A 16523-nucleotide genomic window follows, 5' to 3' on the forward strand; every position below is an offset into this window, starting at 1 on the left:
TAAAAATTATCAAAAGTTTACGCACGACGGACGACGACGGACGAAAACAGATAGCAATAGGCCACCTGAGTTACTCGGTGACCTAAAAATGCGGATGGTTTAATTGTAATCAATTTTTCCTTCATATAAGCAATGGAGTAAACCACCGGTATTTATCCCTGCCATTCTTCCAACCTTTTGCGTCGTTTATCGGGCAAAGATGATTCGCTGGTATCAAACAAGTCACAGAAAATTTTACTAATTTAAGATTTCGAGGCTTTTTTTTCTTTAAACCCTTCAACATGAGAAATTATTTTCTTGTTATATGATGCAAGATTTTTTTTTTCTTTTTTAAAAAACAGAACTTACGACAATAACACGCATTTTATACATGTAGTGCGAATTAAGTTCCGCGAGATTTTGAATTGGAAACTATCATTAATGGGAACAAAATTGACAGTTAACTATAGCTTACGACTGAAATCTATACTTAACGCAGTTTATCTGATTATTTATGGTTTCAAGATTTGTGAAACGATGATCAACAACTCTCAACTATGGTTAACGAATGTAAAATCTATTGCTAGTTAACATTTACTTACAGACAGATAAACTTAGATTAGCATTCGTAACATATAGTTTAAAACCTTAAGTATAGTCTTACCGGTGAAAACTATAGTTAACGGATCGTTTACTACCGTTTACGGTTCATAAACTATAGCTTACAATCGATAAACCTAGCTTTAGTTTATCAACTGCTAATTTTTGAATTGATACTGAATTCTTTAAGAAGCTTCTTCTCTACCCCTGTATATTTAGACGACAAACTAAGTGCATGGTTATTACCTCATTATGAACAAGGGTGCCTCTTACAACATTGTGAAATTTATGGCACCTGGGTCAGGGGTCAGGGGCCCGTTTTACAAAAGAACTTACGACTAAGACCAAAATCTTAAGTTGATTGTAAAATTTTGCAAAATTAATGATTCTGTTTGAAATTGCTAGCGTAAAAATCTCTTACGACGTTCCTTTTTAAAAGATTAAAACTATTTTCAATGAAAGGTAAATTAAAAAGTTATAAGCAGAATTAAATTTTGGTCTTAGTCGTAAGCTCTTTTGTAAAACGGGCCCCTGGTATGCAGACCATATAGTGAATATGCATTAATTCTTTGAAAATCTTCTTCACCACCCCTGCGTATTAAACAGATAAACTAAGTGCATGGTTATAATAAGCAAGTGTACCTCTTTAGTAATTGTGAAATGTATGGCCCTAGGGTCAGAGGATCTGGTGTTAGGGTGGATCTCTGTTGACCTGAGTAAAATGCATTTGATATTCTTTAAAAATATTCTCTGTCCCTGTGTATTTAGTAAACAAAGTGCATGGTTATGACGAGCAATTATGCCTCATCCAAAACTGAGGATTTCATAGTCCTTTGGTCAGGGTTTTGGTGTTAAGGAGGGGCTCTATTGATTATGTGATAAAAATACATTTATTCTTTGACACTCTTCTTCTCTTCTATCCTGGGCATCTATAGCTAGGAGGCGAAAAGAGTACAAAGTTGTTATAAGCAAGAGTGTTTTTTATCAGATTTGTGAAATTCTGGACCATGGGTCAAGTGTTCTAGTGCTGGACAGGGCTGTATTAATTTTGTAGGGAGATTGGTACTCTATTGAGAGACTTTATTTCCTTTTGCTATTTACCTATGATAACATATTATACATTTATGACACTCAATTAAATCCAAATAATGTTCAAACTTGTTAAATAAAAAGCTTAATGATCAAATATTTTATAATAAGTAATAATATCATATACTTATACAAACTTTTCCCAAGTATGCGTGAAAAGGGGAATAATAACTTTCTTCCTTAGCTTGAACAAGAGGCCCATGGGCCACCTTGCTCACCTGAGCAAATTGTCTAAGAAAAAAGCAGAAATCAGTTTAGTATTGAAAAGTTTACAGGATGGGAGAGGGGAGGGGCAAATTTACAGGATGGCAGGGGGATGGGGCAAACTTAAATTTACACTACCTATCAATTTACCAATCATAACTTTGCTGTTCTTGAGCAGAAGAATTTTAAAGATTTTTTTCTCCTATGATTCCCATGTAAAACTGATCGCTCATTGTGGCCCCTCCCTACCCACCCTCAATTTGAACAAATCTGAATCTACACTACCTGTGGATGCTTTTATAACAATATGACTAATCATGGTTTTGCTGTCCTTGAGCAGATTTTTCCAAGATATTCCTATATATTCTTATGTAAAAGGTTGACCCTCTGTTGTGCTCCCATCCCCTGGGATTCATAATAAATAAACTTGATTCTACAATACCTAAGGTATCTTATGTTGTAAATGAAATAGTCAATGTCCTATAAAACATATTTCAGTAGTGTAAAGAGGGTCCCTAAACCTTCCACTCGGTTCACTCACTTTGCTTGGGTACCAAATCTAATGTTACTTGTAAAAGGTTTACCTATACTTGTCATTCCATAACAGGGAATTCAGGAAGCTAAGGTTTCTTTTTCAATCCTGCAGGACTCTCATTAAATATGGGGCATCAGTCGCATCACACAGAGTGTAATAGAAAGAAAAAGAATTATTTTGTCTTTTAAACTACAAAGTTTATTGACACTATCACATCTTGTCTGGTTATACCACTGTTTATTAAGAATACAACAGTACGAATGTAAGTAAAAATGGTCCAAGCAACCAATTTAAAATATAGGTCCCATTGAAAAATCACAATGTATATAAAAACATTCAGTAAGATCACATTAAAAAGATTAAAAATTGACATATTATTACACGAAGAAAAAGGGGAAAATGGTTTCACACCAAAGTAAAACATAAAAGTTATGTTTACGATTGCATTTCTCACTTAACTTCAAAATACATGGATAAATTAAACAGGACAATCTGATGTTTAAAGTACAGAAAAACAGTTTACAACCAGAATCTACACAATCCAGCACCTCAAATGTCATCGTTTTTATCTAAAAGTTTAAGTACTTGATGAACATATTAATATAGACGACATATTTACCATGAATTGAAATATTTGATTTAGCTCAGAGACAACAGAATATTTAAGATCGTATGAATGAGAATATACTGTCAAATATGAATGTCAAGCTTCCCATTCTCTATCTCAATTATAGCTCAGTAATTGATTCTCCTATGCAGTTCTCTTAAACATACAATTTTTTTAAAATACCTTGTGGGGTGAAAGGTATGGGGTTGTCTTTGTATAAAAGTTGATGGAAGTTTAGAAAAGGGAAGTGCTTGACCTAATACAACACAAAAATCACAATACAGTTATATCACAAAAACCATTAAGTAAAAAGACTTGGTTTCAAAAAATGACTATCAGTGTCCATGTATTATGTTGTAAATAAGACACAAATATGACATATAATTCTAGATGAACAACACAGACAAATCTGATATAAATGAGTAAGTACATGTCCTTTAAATGCACTGGTTAATATGGCATGAATTCTGGAGTGTAAAATATTGGCATGTTTTATGGAAAACTTCTTGATTTTCCCAAAATAAGACATGAATCTGAGCTAACATGTAAGATAACATTGCCTTCCTCTGTAACACTGCCAACAGTCAGAACAAGTTTGTAAGTGAAGTTTACAAACACAGAAGTTGTAAAATTATTTGTTTATCCTCCAAGGCATTTGTTGGTTTTGGCACTATGGCCTACACCTATGCTAGATGTATAGTTGTATACGTATGTGTATTTAAAGACTAGAGAAATTTATAAATACATGTATGTACATCTAAAGAGATCATGATTAAGATCATCAAGGCAATGGATTTCCAAATAAATATTAGAACTTAAATGGCACCTCTTCCTCTCCCATACAACATAATGGTGTTGAACAACTTACAATTTATGTAGAAAATTTCTGTATAATCATTCAACAAAAAAAAACAAAAACAAAATACTGCATACTGTAACACTAACTCTGGATAAATAAATATTCTGTCAATAGAGTAGAAAGTCAGATCTTACTCATGCAAAATCATTATACTTGAGCCACTCTTATACACAGCACAAACTGTGGACAAGTTCAAAGACTAATTCTGTGCCTAATACTTTTATTCAACATATAAATGTACTGTTAAGAAACTGAAATGAATGTCAACTCAAACCAGTCCCAAGTTTGAGCAATATTCATTATACTTCAGCACCACAGGGTGAAAATTATTAATTTGCTAAACATAAATGTCTTAAAGTTGAATTTTCTGAAACCCTGTTGTTTGAACATGTAGATGCTTGTGCATGTTAAACACACTTAAAGGTAAGCAACAACATAAACCATAATAATAAACATAAAGGACTCAGCCAGCAAAACAGTTATTGGAAATAACTTTCACTATCATGCAGACTAACATAATAAATTCAGGAACAGGTATGGAGATAGGCCAAACAATTGACATCAATCAACCATTATAATATAAAAAGACAGAGATTAACCTTAATTTGTCTGTAAAAGCTACAACGTAAAATAAAATACTGATTCTTGAAATTTAAATCAGAAAAAAAAATGAAAGCACTAAAACATGAGACACATCTCCATTTAATACAGATCTATATCTTAGAAAGATTAAATAAAAAACATAACTGTGAAACTTAACATACAGCACCAAAGTCTATTTCTAAATTGTTTCTAACTCATGGTCATTGTAGATTTGTAAAAAGTACCCTTTGTAGAAACCGGGACTTAAAAAAATAATAAAAGTATATTAAAATAACACGTCAAAGACAAAAAAATGTAATTATAAAAGTCTGGTATGACCAGTGTGCTACGACTTTTTCATTGTCATTCAATAATTATTAAAAGTGAAATCTTCTAGAGATCATACTCATATTATTATCATGACTTCAAATATATAATATGTAAAATCATTACTGTAAACCAAAAATAATGGACAATATCTGTCACAGGTAGTTTACAAAACAAAAAGTATCTCTCCACTCTGAAATTAAACTTGATCCAGTAAATATACATGTAATATGTAATACTGACTACAATGGATGACTTGAATTCTTAAAATCCTTAAAGTCATTGCAACATCACAAAAACACTGAAACCATTCTCACAAAATGAAAACAAATCAAAACATAATAAAGTGTAATTACATGAATGTGTATACAAATATTGGTATCAATTCAGTAACATTTACAAAGAAGAAATAAAAATGACAACAAATACTGACTCCTACATACATGTACATATAATAAAAATAGATGTACAATAAAATTCCCACTATTTCCACCTCTCACAGCCCTCATTCTTTGGTTATAAATCATTACACTACTGAGTTTTCTCTCTGATGATGTTGTTTGAAGCATGGCTTTAGTGGAAGTGGTCTTTTATACAAGTCTTTGAAGGGAGCAGAACTTGTAATGGATCAGCGGAAATTTCTGAAACCCCATCATGATCCTGAACTTGTTTTTTGAGTTGGCGAGTTGTACAAAATATCCATTGTGTGTTTCTTGCGAACAATTTTTACACCCCCTGGAACACTCTCTGTAAGTCCATTTTTAAATGACAATTGCACTTCTGATTTTCCAAACCGGGCTTTCAACCTGAAGCAAAGCAGAGAAAATTTCACCTCTTTGAAAAAAGGAGTACTTCAAAAGGGTGCAATTGATTTTATACACCAGTTACAATTCACTTCATTGTTAGGAATCATCATTACTTTGACTTAATTTCAATTTTGAGCTTGACAAAGTGTCTTTTACTTACAAGGGAGCTATATGAAGCTCGGGTAATTTCTCTGTCAGATTTTTGATGAGCAGGCAGACTTTGGACACAAGTTCAATAGTATGCTCACATAAAAATACAAAGTCACCTTTCTTGGACAATCCGTCTCCATTTTCATGCTGAAACAGATACGAAAATTTATAATAAACAAACACTATATCGAAAAAAAAAAAACCTGAATGATTTTGTGAAAAAATATGTCTAACTTCTACTCTGACCATTGAGAATCATTCTTTAAGTAGTAACACTACTATAAATACCAAACTAATTCTATTCAGGAACCTAGTACATGAACATCTGTACATTGGTAAATTAACTTGTGGAGTTTTAATATTCACTATATTCACGGAAATAAAAATTCCACAAATTCAACATACAGTAAGCAATTCTTTGAAAACTGATAAGGATAAATTGAAAATATTACTGCTTTTACCAGAGATATAGACTGTCTTTCTAATTATGCTGGTGTATGGATCAATTACTATCACATAGCTGTTGGTGTTTTAAAAGCTTAATTAATTGATAAATAAACTTCTATAATTTAATTCTGCCACCCAGTAGAGGTGCAAAGTAATTAGCTATAAAACATGCACTGTTAAATTTCATCTGTGTGTATCACTCTGTCTTATTACATGTACCTTTAATCTTTGAATGATTTATATAAATGGTCAAAATATCACAGCTTTACAGTCATTTTTGTAAAATAAACATCATAAGAGTACACTGTGATCTTGTGTTCGTTGGACAGGCATCTCTATAAATCTCTATAAATCAGACTGTGAGTCCCAGTTTATAATAACTACCTACCCTCTGTATATGGAACACAATGGTATTGTCAGGGTGCGGACTGACGGACATGGCGGAGATGTCGGTGATTGGGATCCGATACTTCATCATCATACTATGGTGCTCAATCAGAATCAAGTTCTGAGAACTTATCACTAACAGCCGTTCCACTGACTGAAATCAAAAATATTGATATATGTACAGTATTTTATGTTATATCTAATAAGAGAAGAAAATACTCAAGAAGTTCTTTTTCCATAACAATGTTATACATGAAAAAAAAACAGATGTCAACTTTTATTTTGTTAAAATAATGATCCACAATGAAGTTTGTGACAAAACGTTCAGGACAGAAGAATCAATTTCTTTGAACTTATAACCTTTAGCCTCCCAACCAAAATTCCATTCAATTAATATTATTTGAAAACTCAGGAAGTACCACTAGTACATGTATTTTTCATATGCATGTATGTGAATGATAATATATATAAATTATCCAAATATCGCTTTCTGTTCAGTGAATGTCGATCAAAAAAAGTCGCACATAAAAATTTTGGATGAAGGATCTCCAGACAAATTCATAAACTCCAAGCCAATCCTGCTGGCTACACATAATTCGTAATTAAATGTGACAATGTTTGCATGTCAACCCCCCCCCTCGTGCACTTACTTTTCCATTAGCTCGATGAACTTTTTGCACAACATCTGCAAACACAATATGATTGTCTTCAGGGTTTTGTCGTTGTAATTTCTTCCATTTTTCATTAGCCAGGATATTCTGATAATCTCCCTTGAAAGGTTTGGGCACACTGAAATAGAGAACTGTAACTTCACCCTTCTTGATTTCTCTGGCAATTTCAAGCAAAGAAATTGTTTTTGTATAATTACATTTACTATGAATCCAGAAGTATTTAGCTTCAATGTTGATTGTTTTTTTGTACAATCATGTAACAAACGCACGAATATTTGATCACACCTATTTTCTTTAATCTAACATCCTCATATATTTTTCACACAAGTACCGGTGTCATATAATATATTGAACCCCGCGATATTTTAAACCCGGGTTCAAAATATTGCTGCGAAATATTGAACCCCCCTATAAAATATTGATCCTGGGGTTCAAAATATTATGGCCATAATATTTTGAACCTGGGGTTCAAAATATTATAGCCTTAGGGCCATAATATTTTGAACCCGAGGTTCAATATATTATGGCCATAGGGCCATAATTTTTTGAACCCAGGGTTCAATATATTATGGCCTTGTGGCCATAATATTTTGAACCCCGGGTTCATTAAATTATAGCATTATGGCCATAATATTTTGAACCCCCATTACAGACATTCTCTGTTTCAAGCATAGGGGTTCCTGAGATTATGGCGTTGAAATGTTGTACCTCCTAATTTTAATTTTTTTTTTGGTAGGTTGGGGTGGAGGTTTAAGCTAGAATTTATGGCTGTAAAATGTTGTACCCCCTATTAGACATATATGTGTATAGGAGGGTGTTTAAAAATTATTGACTTAAAATAATTTTTGAATGGTAAGAGGGGATTCAAGATATTATGGCAGTGAAATCTTCAACCCCACCACATTTTATAAGGGGTTGAAAATATTGTGGATGTGAAGTATTGAACCTCCATTTAAAGACTACTATGGAAAAGGAAGTGAAAGTATTTAACACCCGTCTCCCACACACTCACCTTGATTTAATTGTTAGATCTTGAGGGTTGGGTATCTCTATATTAAAATTATTTTTTTTCTAATAACTGTGCAATACCTAAAGAAGTGAGAGTAAAATAATATAGCCAAAATATTGAAGTCTGAAATTGTCACCAGGAAATTAAAAATAATTGTCTTTTATCATCAAACCCCAAATATTCTACATCAAATAACTAAAATAACTTGATATGTCTGATGGAAAAACAATTATGAGATATTTATTTCTATGTCTTTTATCCCATCCCAAAAGGTATTTATTTATTTTCTTTAATTTTATTATTTTTGTATAATTTACAATTTGAAAAAAGAAAATTCAAGGAGCAATGTAGTATCTCTCCATTGAGGAGGTAACAGGGATATAGTACCTGTGTATTATGTGTACACAAGGAGGTGTCATTGGAGGTCAGCAATACCCACTGTCTATTGTTTCCCTTTGATGGTTTCTGTATTATCACTATACAGTGTTTAGAGAGTGTACAAATTGAGTAGTCCCTCATAAATTAAAAGGGTAGGGGACTCAATATTTTATGGTCATAATATCTTGACACCCCCCCCCCCCCCCATTAAATTGAAAGGGTAGGGGACTCAATATTTTATGGTCATAATATCTTGAATCCCCTCCATCTTAAATTGAAAGGCTAGGGGGACTCAATATTTTATGGTCATAATATCTTGAACCCCCTCCCTCTTAAATCTAAGGGGTAGGGGACTCAATATTTTATGGTCATAATATCTTGAACCTCCTCTCTCTTAAATTAAAAGGGTAGGGGGACTCAATATTTTATGGTCATAATATCTTGAACCCCCTCCCTCTCAAATTAAAAGGGTAGGGGGACTCAATATTTTAAGGTCATAATATTTTGAACCCCCCTCCCTCTTAAATTGAAAGGGTAGGGGACTCAATATTTTATGGTCACAATATTTTGAACCCCCTCCCACTTAAATTATAAGGGTAGGGGGACTCAATATTTTATGGTCATAATATCTTGAACCCCCTCCCTTTTAGATTAAAAGGGTAGGGGGACTCGATATTTTATGGTCATAATATCTTGAACCCCCTCCCTCTAAAATTGAAAGAGTAAGGGACTCGATATTTTATGGTCATAATATCTTGAACCCCCTCCCTCTTAAAATGAAAGGGTAGGGGACTCAATAATTTATGGTCATAATATCTTGAACCCCCCTCCATCTTAAATTGAAAGGGTAGGGGACTCAATATTTTATGGTCATAATATCTTGCACCCCCCCTCCCTCTTAAATTGAAAGGCTAGGGGACTCAATATTTTATGGTCATAATATCTTGAACCCCCTCCCTCTTAAATTAAAAGGGTAGGGGACTCAATATTTTATGGTCATAATATCTTGAACCCCCCTCCCTCTTAAATTATAAGGGTAGGGGGACTCGATATTTTATGGTCATAATATCTTGAACCCCCTCCCTCTTAAAATGAAAGGGTAGGGGACTCAATATTTTATGGTCATAATATCTTGAACCCCCTCCCTCTTAAAATGAAAGGGTAGGGGACTCAATATTTTATGGTCATAATATCTTGAACCCCCTCCCTCTTAAAATAAAAGGGTAGGGGACTCAATATTTTATGGTCATAATATCTTGAACCCCCTCCCTCTTAAATTAAAAGGGTAGGGGACTCAATATTTTATGGTCATAATATCTTGAACCCACCGGGTTCAATATTTTATAAGGGGGTTCATTATATCGCAGCAAAAAATGAACCCGGGTTCAAAATATTATGCGATATATTGAACCCGGGTTCAATATATCGTGGTATCAAAATATTATGCTACACCAGTAATAATATGTGTATTTCCAAGATCTCTTAACCTCTTTTCAAAGAAATCTTCAATATACTGTATAGAAGTAATTTCGTCTTCTTCAATATATACGACCAGTAATTACAGGTAAACTTCGTTATCTCAACATCGACGGGACCATCGGAAAATGTCGAGATATCCGAGGTGTTGAGATATCAGAGTTGAGACTTGACGTCCAAGATTTCATTGCATAGCAAAACAGACAAGCTTATTATATGTACATGACTTTAATATAGACTGTAGCTCAACATATTTCAGAATTCCCTCCATTTTTATTAAAAATCTAAGAAGTTATTTTAAAACTCTTGTTCATAAAACACGTTCTTTATCGAAATCTTTCTAAATTCACAAAGTTTCAGCACAAAGTTACAGCATTGAGCTCCATTCGCGTGTAACTTGCATTTTCGTCAGAACAGGATATGAAATGCGCTCTATAAACTTCGAACCGTATAAAGTCGACATCTGATATACAGTAAAAAAAAAATTAAATGCGGATTTTTTTTTTCTTATTTCATTCAGGAAGAATGTACATCAAAATTTTTTTTTTTAAAGAGATTTGTGTATCTAAACTAACGTAGTGAAGTTACAGATGCACGAATTACGGCTGATTCGGTCAATCGTGTCGTTAATTGGATTGTTTCCTGTTGAATACAATTTAACTACAAAATATCATTAAAACATTTTTTTAATTCCTTAGTTTGAATTTTTCAATGTGTTTGTTTTTCATTGTAATTTAGTTATCTTTTTCAAATTTAAAAGTTATGTTACATTTCGATATAAATAACATTCTGTACATTTACGTAGAATCGTGTAGATTTAGCAATGATATTACCCAAGCTCAATTAAGTTCTCAAAGACGCCGAAGGGGCTTGGGATTCACCTACAAACACAGTCTACAGAATTAATTAAGCTGCGTGCAGTCAAAACATGGGTGTGAAAGGTGTGAAACTTTGACGACGTCGAGATACCCGGAGTCGTCTGTGCGTGACGAGCGACCCTATCTGACAAACAGTTAGGTTCAGTAGAGCAGAAAATTGCCGATGTCGACATATGCCAGGTAAATTTTGCTATTGGGACTGTGAATATACGTCGAGATAACCCGGGTTGTTGACATTACCAAGGTCGACATATCAGAGTTTTTGCAAATCATTTATATAGTAAATACTGCCGGGACCGCGGAAGAATGTCGACATATCCCAGGTTGTCGACATATCCGATGTCGAGATACCGAAGTTTACCTGTATATAGTCTTCTTAATATATAGGACCAATAATTATTTAGCCTTCTTCAATATACCAACCAGTGGTTATTTAGTCTTCTTCAATATATCTGACCAGTATTTATTTAGTCTTCTTCAATATTTATGACTAGCAGTTATTTAGTCTTCTTTAATATATATGACCAGAAGTTATTAAGTATTCTTCAACATATATGACCAGCAGTTATTTAGTCTTCTTTAATATATACAACCAACTTCTTCAATATATATGATCTGTAGTTATTTAGTCTTCTTCATTATATATGTCCAGTAGTTATTTAGTCTTCTTCAATATATTTGACAAGTAGTTATTTAGTCTTTTACAAGATACACATGTATGACCAGTAATTTTTTAATACTCTTACGTTTTTGAATAACCCTCCTTTTTGTCCTTGAAAAGTTCACTGGCCATCAATTTCTCCTTCATTTTATATTTCTCTGCCTCATTGAATTTTCTTCTGTACTTTCGACACTGAAAACAAATTGAAAAATGTAGTACATTGTATAATCATTTGCAATTTCTAATTAATATGAAAATTAATATTAAGTACATATATTTTATTATGTATAGTTATATTTATTTAAATGTATACTTTTTGATACCAAGTAATTTTAGCAAACTTATGGCAAAAACAAAATAATCCAACTCCCTACATGTAGTCAAATGAAGGGAACTGCAAAAAAATATTCAATGCCATCTTGGTAGAATCAAGTTGCAAAACATAAAACTCCAGAGAAAGGCAAAAATGGCTTACTCTCCAGGCATGGTACATTTCTCTAAGCTGATCTGATGCTGCCTTAAATCTTTTTGGATAGTCTGGCCACTCTTTGTCAATAGGAGATAAACTCGGCAACTTGCCTTTCAAATCAAGAAGGAATTTCTTTCGCTAAAGAGAGATTTAATATATACTACAACTAAGAAATGAGTTTAAGCATTAATAAAAGAATATATGAACATATCCTAAACATTCAAATTAATACATTTGTAATAGAATACATGTACATATACCGTAAACATTCCAAACTTAAGACACATACCAGGGCTATAACAAAGAATCTTGCAATCTTTGGACCAGCAATCCGACGGAACCTTGGTTGGTATTCTTTCCTTACTTTATATCCCATGTAGAATTTCTGGATCATAATAGCTGATTCTATCTCAAGCTTCTCCCGTTTCAACTTCCTGAGCAAAGCTCTTGCCTGAAGAAATGAAATTTCTGTGAATTTTTAAAATTTTACAAGCCAATAGCTATTTACCAGAGCGAAAGAAAGAGAGATAGAGACAGAGATATCTGTAACTTAAATTATGTAGAACTCTTCAGTTTAGAAGTTAGTTTTGTTTAAGAAAAAATGGTGGCACCATTTGATTATGAACTTGCATTTTTAGTAACTAAAACATATGAAAGCTAAAACAAACAAATCATGGAGACAATTAAACAGTGTGCAAATACAGTTGTTACAATCTGTGAGTGAAAGCACTGGGAATGTCAATTATCAGTAATTATAATTCAAACTAAAAGAAAGACAACTGAGTGCTGATCCATTGCTGGTTGCTGTCTTGAGATTTTATGATGAGGCCAGTACATGTATTAAAAGGGTTCAGGAGGAAACAAATCTGCTGTAATAGTGGTATATCAATATTATACTGATATTGCTGTAGAGTTAATTAAATAACATGCTGTTTAAGGTGCAAGCTAGTCACTGTGGGTATAAAAATGAAGAATAATTAGCATGCTAACATATGTTATGAATTTTAGGAAATTTTCTGCCCATTCATTTAATAATGCAAACATGCTTTTTTTTTTAAAAAATGGAATACACATTTTCAAAATAGCAACTGGTGACTGCTGTAATGTTTAAGCATGATTGAATCTCACTTCCTCTCAGATATAAGCAAAATTGTTGCTTGTAATATCTTTCAACAATTGCTGCAAAAGTGTTATTGAATTTACAAAGTAAAAGAATATTTTCTGTCTGCATGGTTGCAGACACTCGCTGCACTTGTGAAAACCCCAGATTTTAATGAAAAATGTAGCAATAAATTTGAAAAGGTGGACTGGTACACCTGCAGATGAATTTTGGCAATAATAGATGAGGCATGTGATACGATCAATTAAATCTGCCAGTGGATTGATAAACATAAAAACGATTGTAACCCTTCACAAACTTAAGACAAATTTGGCAACAAGAAAAATGCTAGTTGAAAGAGATAGAAAGCAACAGAGTATGGGATTTGGAATGAGGATTGTTGACTTGGAATCTCATACAGCTTGACAGCAAGTTAAAATGGGATGACATACATGTACACATATCTACTATTACTTGGAGGCAGTTAGTCTATAAGAGGGTTGATAACTGTTTGAAGAAATAATCAGTCAACTGTTACCAGTAACTCACAGACACTTGACATTTGGAATATTTTTCTATTGATGAAAATTTTCCATATGGAAATTTTTTTATCAATAAAAAAAAATATTTCAATTGTCAAGTGCCTATGCAGTAACTCATCAAAAGTGTTTTTATTACTCTCTTAAAGAACCTATTGATAGAAGACTTCTCAGGATTGAAGCTATAAATGAAACTAAATACAATGACAAGATGATGGAAGTTAAAGGGTGTTTGTAAGGAACCAACTATCTAACTGTAGAACAAAAACAGGTGCATCTAGTCTGTAAAGCAGAATTGTTGGAAATAATACAACATGGATAATTACATAAACACTGAATGTTTTTTTAAACCATGAATCATTGAAGTTTTTCTGTTAATATATTTGTAGGGGATAAAACACTTTTAAATCTTAATCAATTATAAACCAATAAATGTAATTACTTAATTTTCTTCAGGTATAAATGCAATAAAACTTAAACTTTTGATATGAAACAAGAAAAAAGAATTGCATAAAGAGTGTCAATCTAATTGGTTCTAAGTATGATAATTCTTATATTATTTTGTAGAACTCTTCAGTCTGGGAGTTAGTTTTTGTTAGAATTAGTGGTGACAACATGTGCATATATATTTGGTGTTCAAGACTATATATAAGAATCTGGATATATTTGGCCCAGCAATCCCACGGGCTAGTATTCCTTCCTTACTTTGTAACCCAAGTAGAATTTCCTGATCACATTAGCCGATTCTATCTCAAGCTTCTCTCGTTTCAATTTCCTGAGCAAAGCTCTTGCCTGAAGAAATAATGATACTCCATAAATTCTGTTCTTATGTATTCCATAATTACTTCAGTGAAGTTTAAAAGGTATGTGTTACGTCCTTCCTATATTTAAAGGTTCATGATGAGTTATCCTATAACTATTCTGTTCTGTTTACATACCTTCCAACCTCTGGCAAAACATTGCAACACAAGGGTAGCTTGTTTCGTCCTTTTGTACATTTTCTGTCCCTAAAATGATTGAGAAGAGGTTTTGTTATAGTGTATTTTTAGAAAAAGCACATTTCAGTTTTAAATGATGGGGAAAAAAATGATCAAGTTTTTCAAAATTTCTTATGTTGTAAAAACAGCTACAAGCATGTATTGATATATGGAATAAATGCACAAGTAATGAAAAAGTTAAGCAAATCTTAATGACAAGTATAATTAAAGATATTCCATGATTCAATTATTATAACTGTTGTTAAAAAACTTATTCAAGGAAAAAGACCACTTATTTTTCACAACAGACTGTGCAAGAAATAATTTACAAATGGGTATTCTTTGGAACAATAGCAATCATGTTTGGGGGACATGGCTGCATTCTTTGCAACTTTTCTCCTTGCTGATATTACCCAGCATTCTTTGTTTACATACCCAGTATCCTCTAAAATGAGTGCTGACATTACCAAGCATTCTTTGTTTTCTTACCCAGTATCCTCTAAAGCAAGGACTGATATTACCCAGCATTCTTTGTTTACATACCCAGTATCCTCTAAAGCAAGGACTGATATTACCCAGCATTCTTTGTTTCCTTACCCAGTATCCTCTAAAGCAAGAACTGATATTACCCAGCATTCTTTGTTTCCTTACCCAGTATCCTCTAAAGCAAGGACTGATATTACCCAGAATTCTTTGCTTCCTTACCCAGTATCCTTTAAAGCGAGGACTGATAATACCCAGCATTCTTTGTTTACTTACCCAGTATTCTCTAATGTGAGGTCTGATATTACCCAGCATTCCTTGTTTACTTACCAATCTCCTCTGAAGTGAGTGCTGATATTACCCAGCATTCTTGTTTTCTTACCCAGTAGCCTCTGAATTGAGGGCTGATATAACCCAACATCCCTTGTTTACTTTAACAGTATCTTCTGAAATAGCGCTGATATTACCGAGCATTCCTTGTTTACTTACCCAGTCTCCTCTGAAGTAGCACTGATATTACCTAGCATTCTTTGTTTACTTACCCAGTATCCTCTGAAGTAGCACTGATATTACCCAGCATTCTTTGTTTACTTACCCAGTATCCTCTGAAGCGAGCACTGATGATGACCTGGCTTCTCTTCATCAGTAGATACAGAGTTCTCTGTCTCCAGCCCTTGAACACACACTGAATCTTTGTCGCCAAAACATGCATGTGCTGTCTGCGTTTTTCCTCCATGTCAAACAACTAAAATTACAGTCAATCGTACAGGTTGTTTGTCTACATGAATATTCTCAAACTAACTTGCCAGCTGCCAAGAAAAAGCATTTTACTGTGATTTCAATATGTCTGTCAAATCTAGACACAAAAAACTAACATAAGGTTTTTTCCTTTTTTTCTGGATGTTAAACTTACTGTTTTGGGATTCCTAATAAATAATTTTGTTTTGCCAAATGCATATTCATCCTCTGGAACCCCCTGAGCTTCCAGAAGAATTCTGACCCCTTCCTGGGGTTTCCCAGCCCACCTTGGCCAGGTAGGACCTGCCAACATTTTGTAACGATACAAAAACTGAAGATAGATCTGTCTGAAGGCATAGCCAGCTCGCTTCACTCGCACATTCTCCATCAGACTGTAATGAAAACATCGTAATCACAGATTACCTTGCTCAATTTGACAAATGTTACCTGCAAGGGAGACAGTCACAACAAATGAATGTTTGACAAGAAATATTAGTTCATTTTTAATTACAGTGTTTAAGAGACACAACTTATGATCTAGAAAATGTAGGTCAGATACAGCATCAAAATAAG

At 33.3% G+C, this 16523-nt stretch overlaps 1 protein-coding gene across 1 annotated transcript in view; it reads right to left on the minus strand.

The window, feature by feature from the left end:
- Nucleotides 1–2579: 2579 nt before the first annotated feature.
- Nucleotides 2580–16523, minus strand: part of LOC133189527 (unconventional myosin-Ib-like) — a 28933-nt gene continuing 14989 nt past the window's right edge. The window contains exons 20-30 of the mRNA XM_061324881.1: nucleotides 16126–16342; nucleotides 15808–15957; nucleotides 14691–14759; nucleotides 14458–14544; nucleotides 12404–12565; nucleotides 12121–12252; nucleotides 11731–11837; nucleotides 7223–7361; nucleotides 6574–6726; nucleotides 5749–5885; nucleotides 2580–5588 (exon numbers count right to left, since the gene is read on the minus strand). Of these exons, the coding sequence (XP_061180865.1) occupies nucleotides 5435–5588; nucleotides 5749–5885; nucleotides 6574–6726; nucleotides 7223–7361; nucleotides 11731–11837; nucleotides 12121–12252; nucleotides 12404–12565; nucleotides 14458–14544; nucleotides 14691–14759; nucleotides 15808–15957; nucleotides 16126–16342 (1507 nt within the window). The 3' untranslated portion in view covers nucleotides 2580–5434. The remainder of the gene's footprint in view (nucleotides 5589–5748; nucleotides 5886–6573; nucleotides 6727–7222; nucleotides 7362–11730; nucleotides 11838–12120; nucleotides 12253–12403; nucleotides 12566–14457; nucleotides 14545–14690; nucleotides 14760–15807; nucleotides 15958–16125; nucleotides 16343–16523) is intronic.

This window comes from Saccostrea echinata, unplaced genomic scaffold (genome assembly GCF_033153115.1).
Source record: "Saccostrea echinata isolate AGI-Se365-2 ecotype Australia unplaced genomic scaffold, CSIRO_AGI_Sech_v1 ptg000019l, whole genome shotgun sequence".
NCBI classification, from domain to species: Eukaryota; Metazoa; Mollusca; class Bivalvia; order Ostreida; family Ostreidae; genus Saccostrea; species Saccostrea echinata.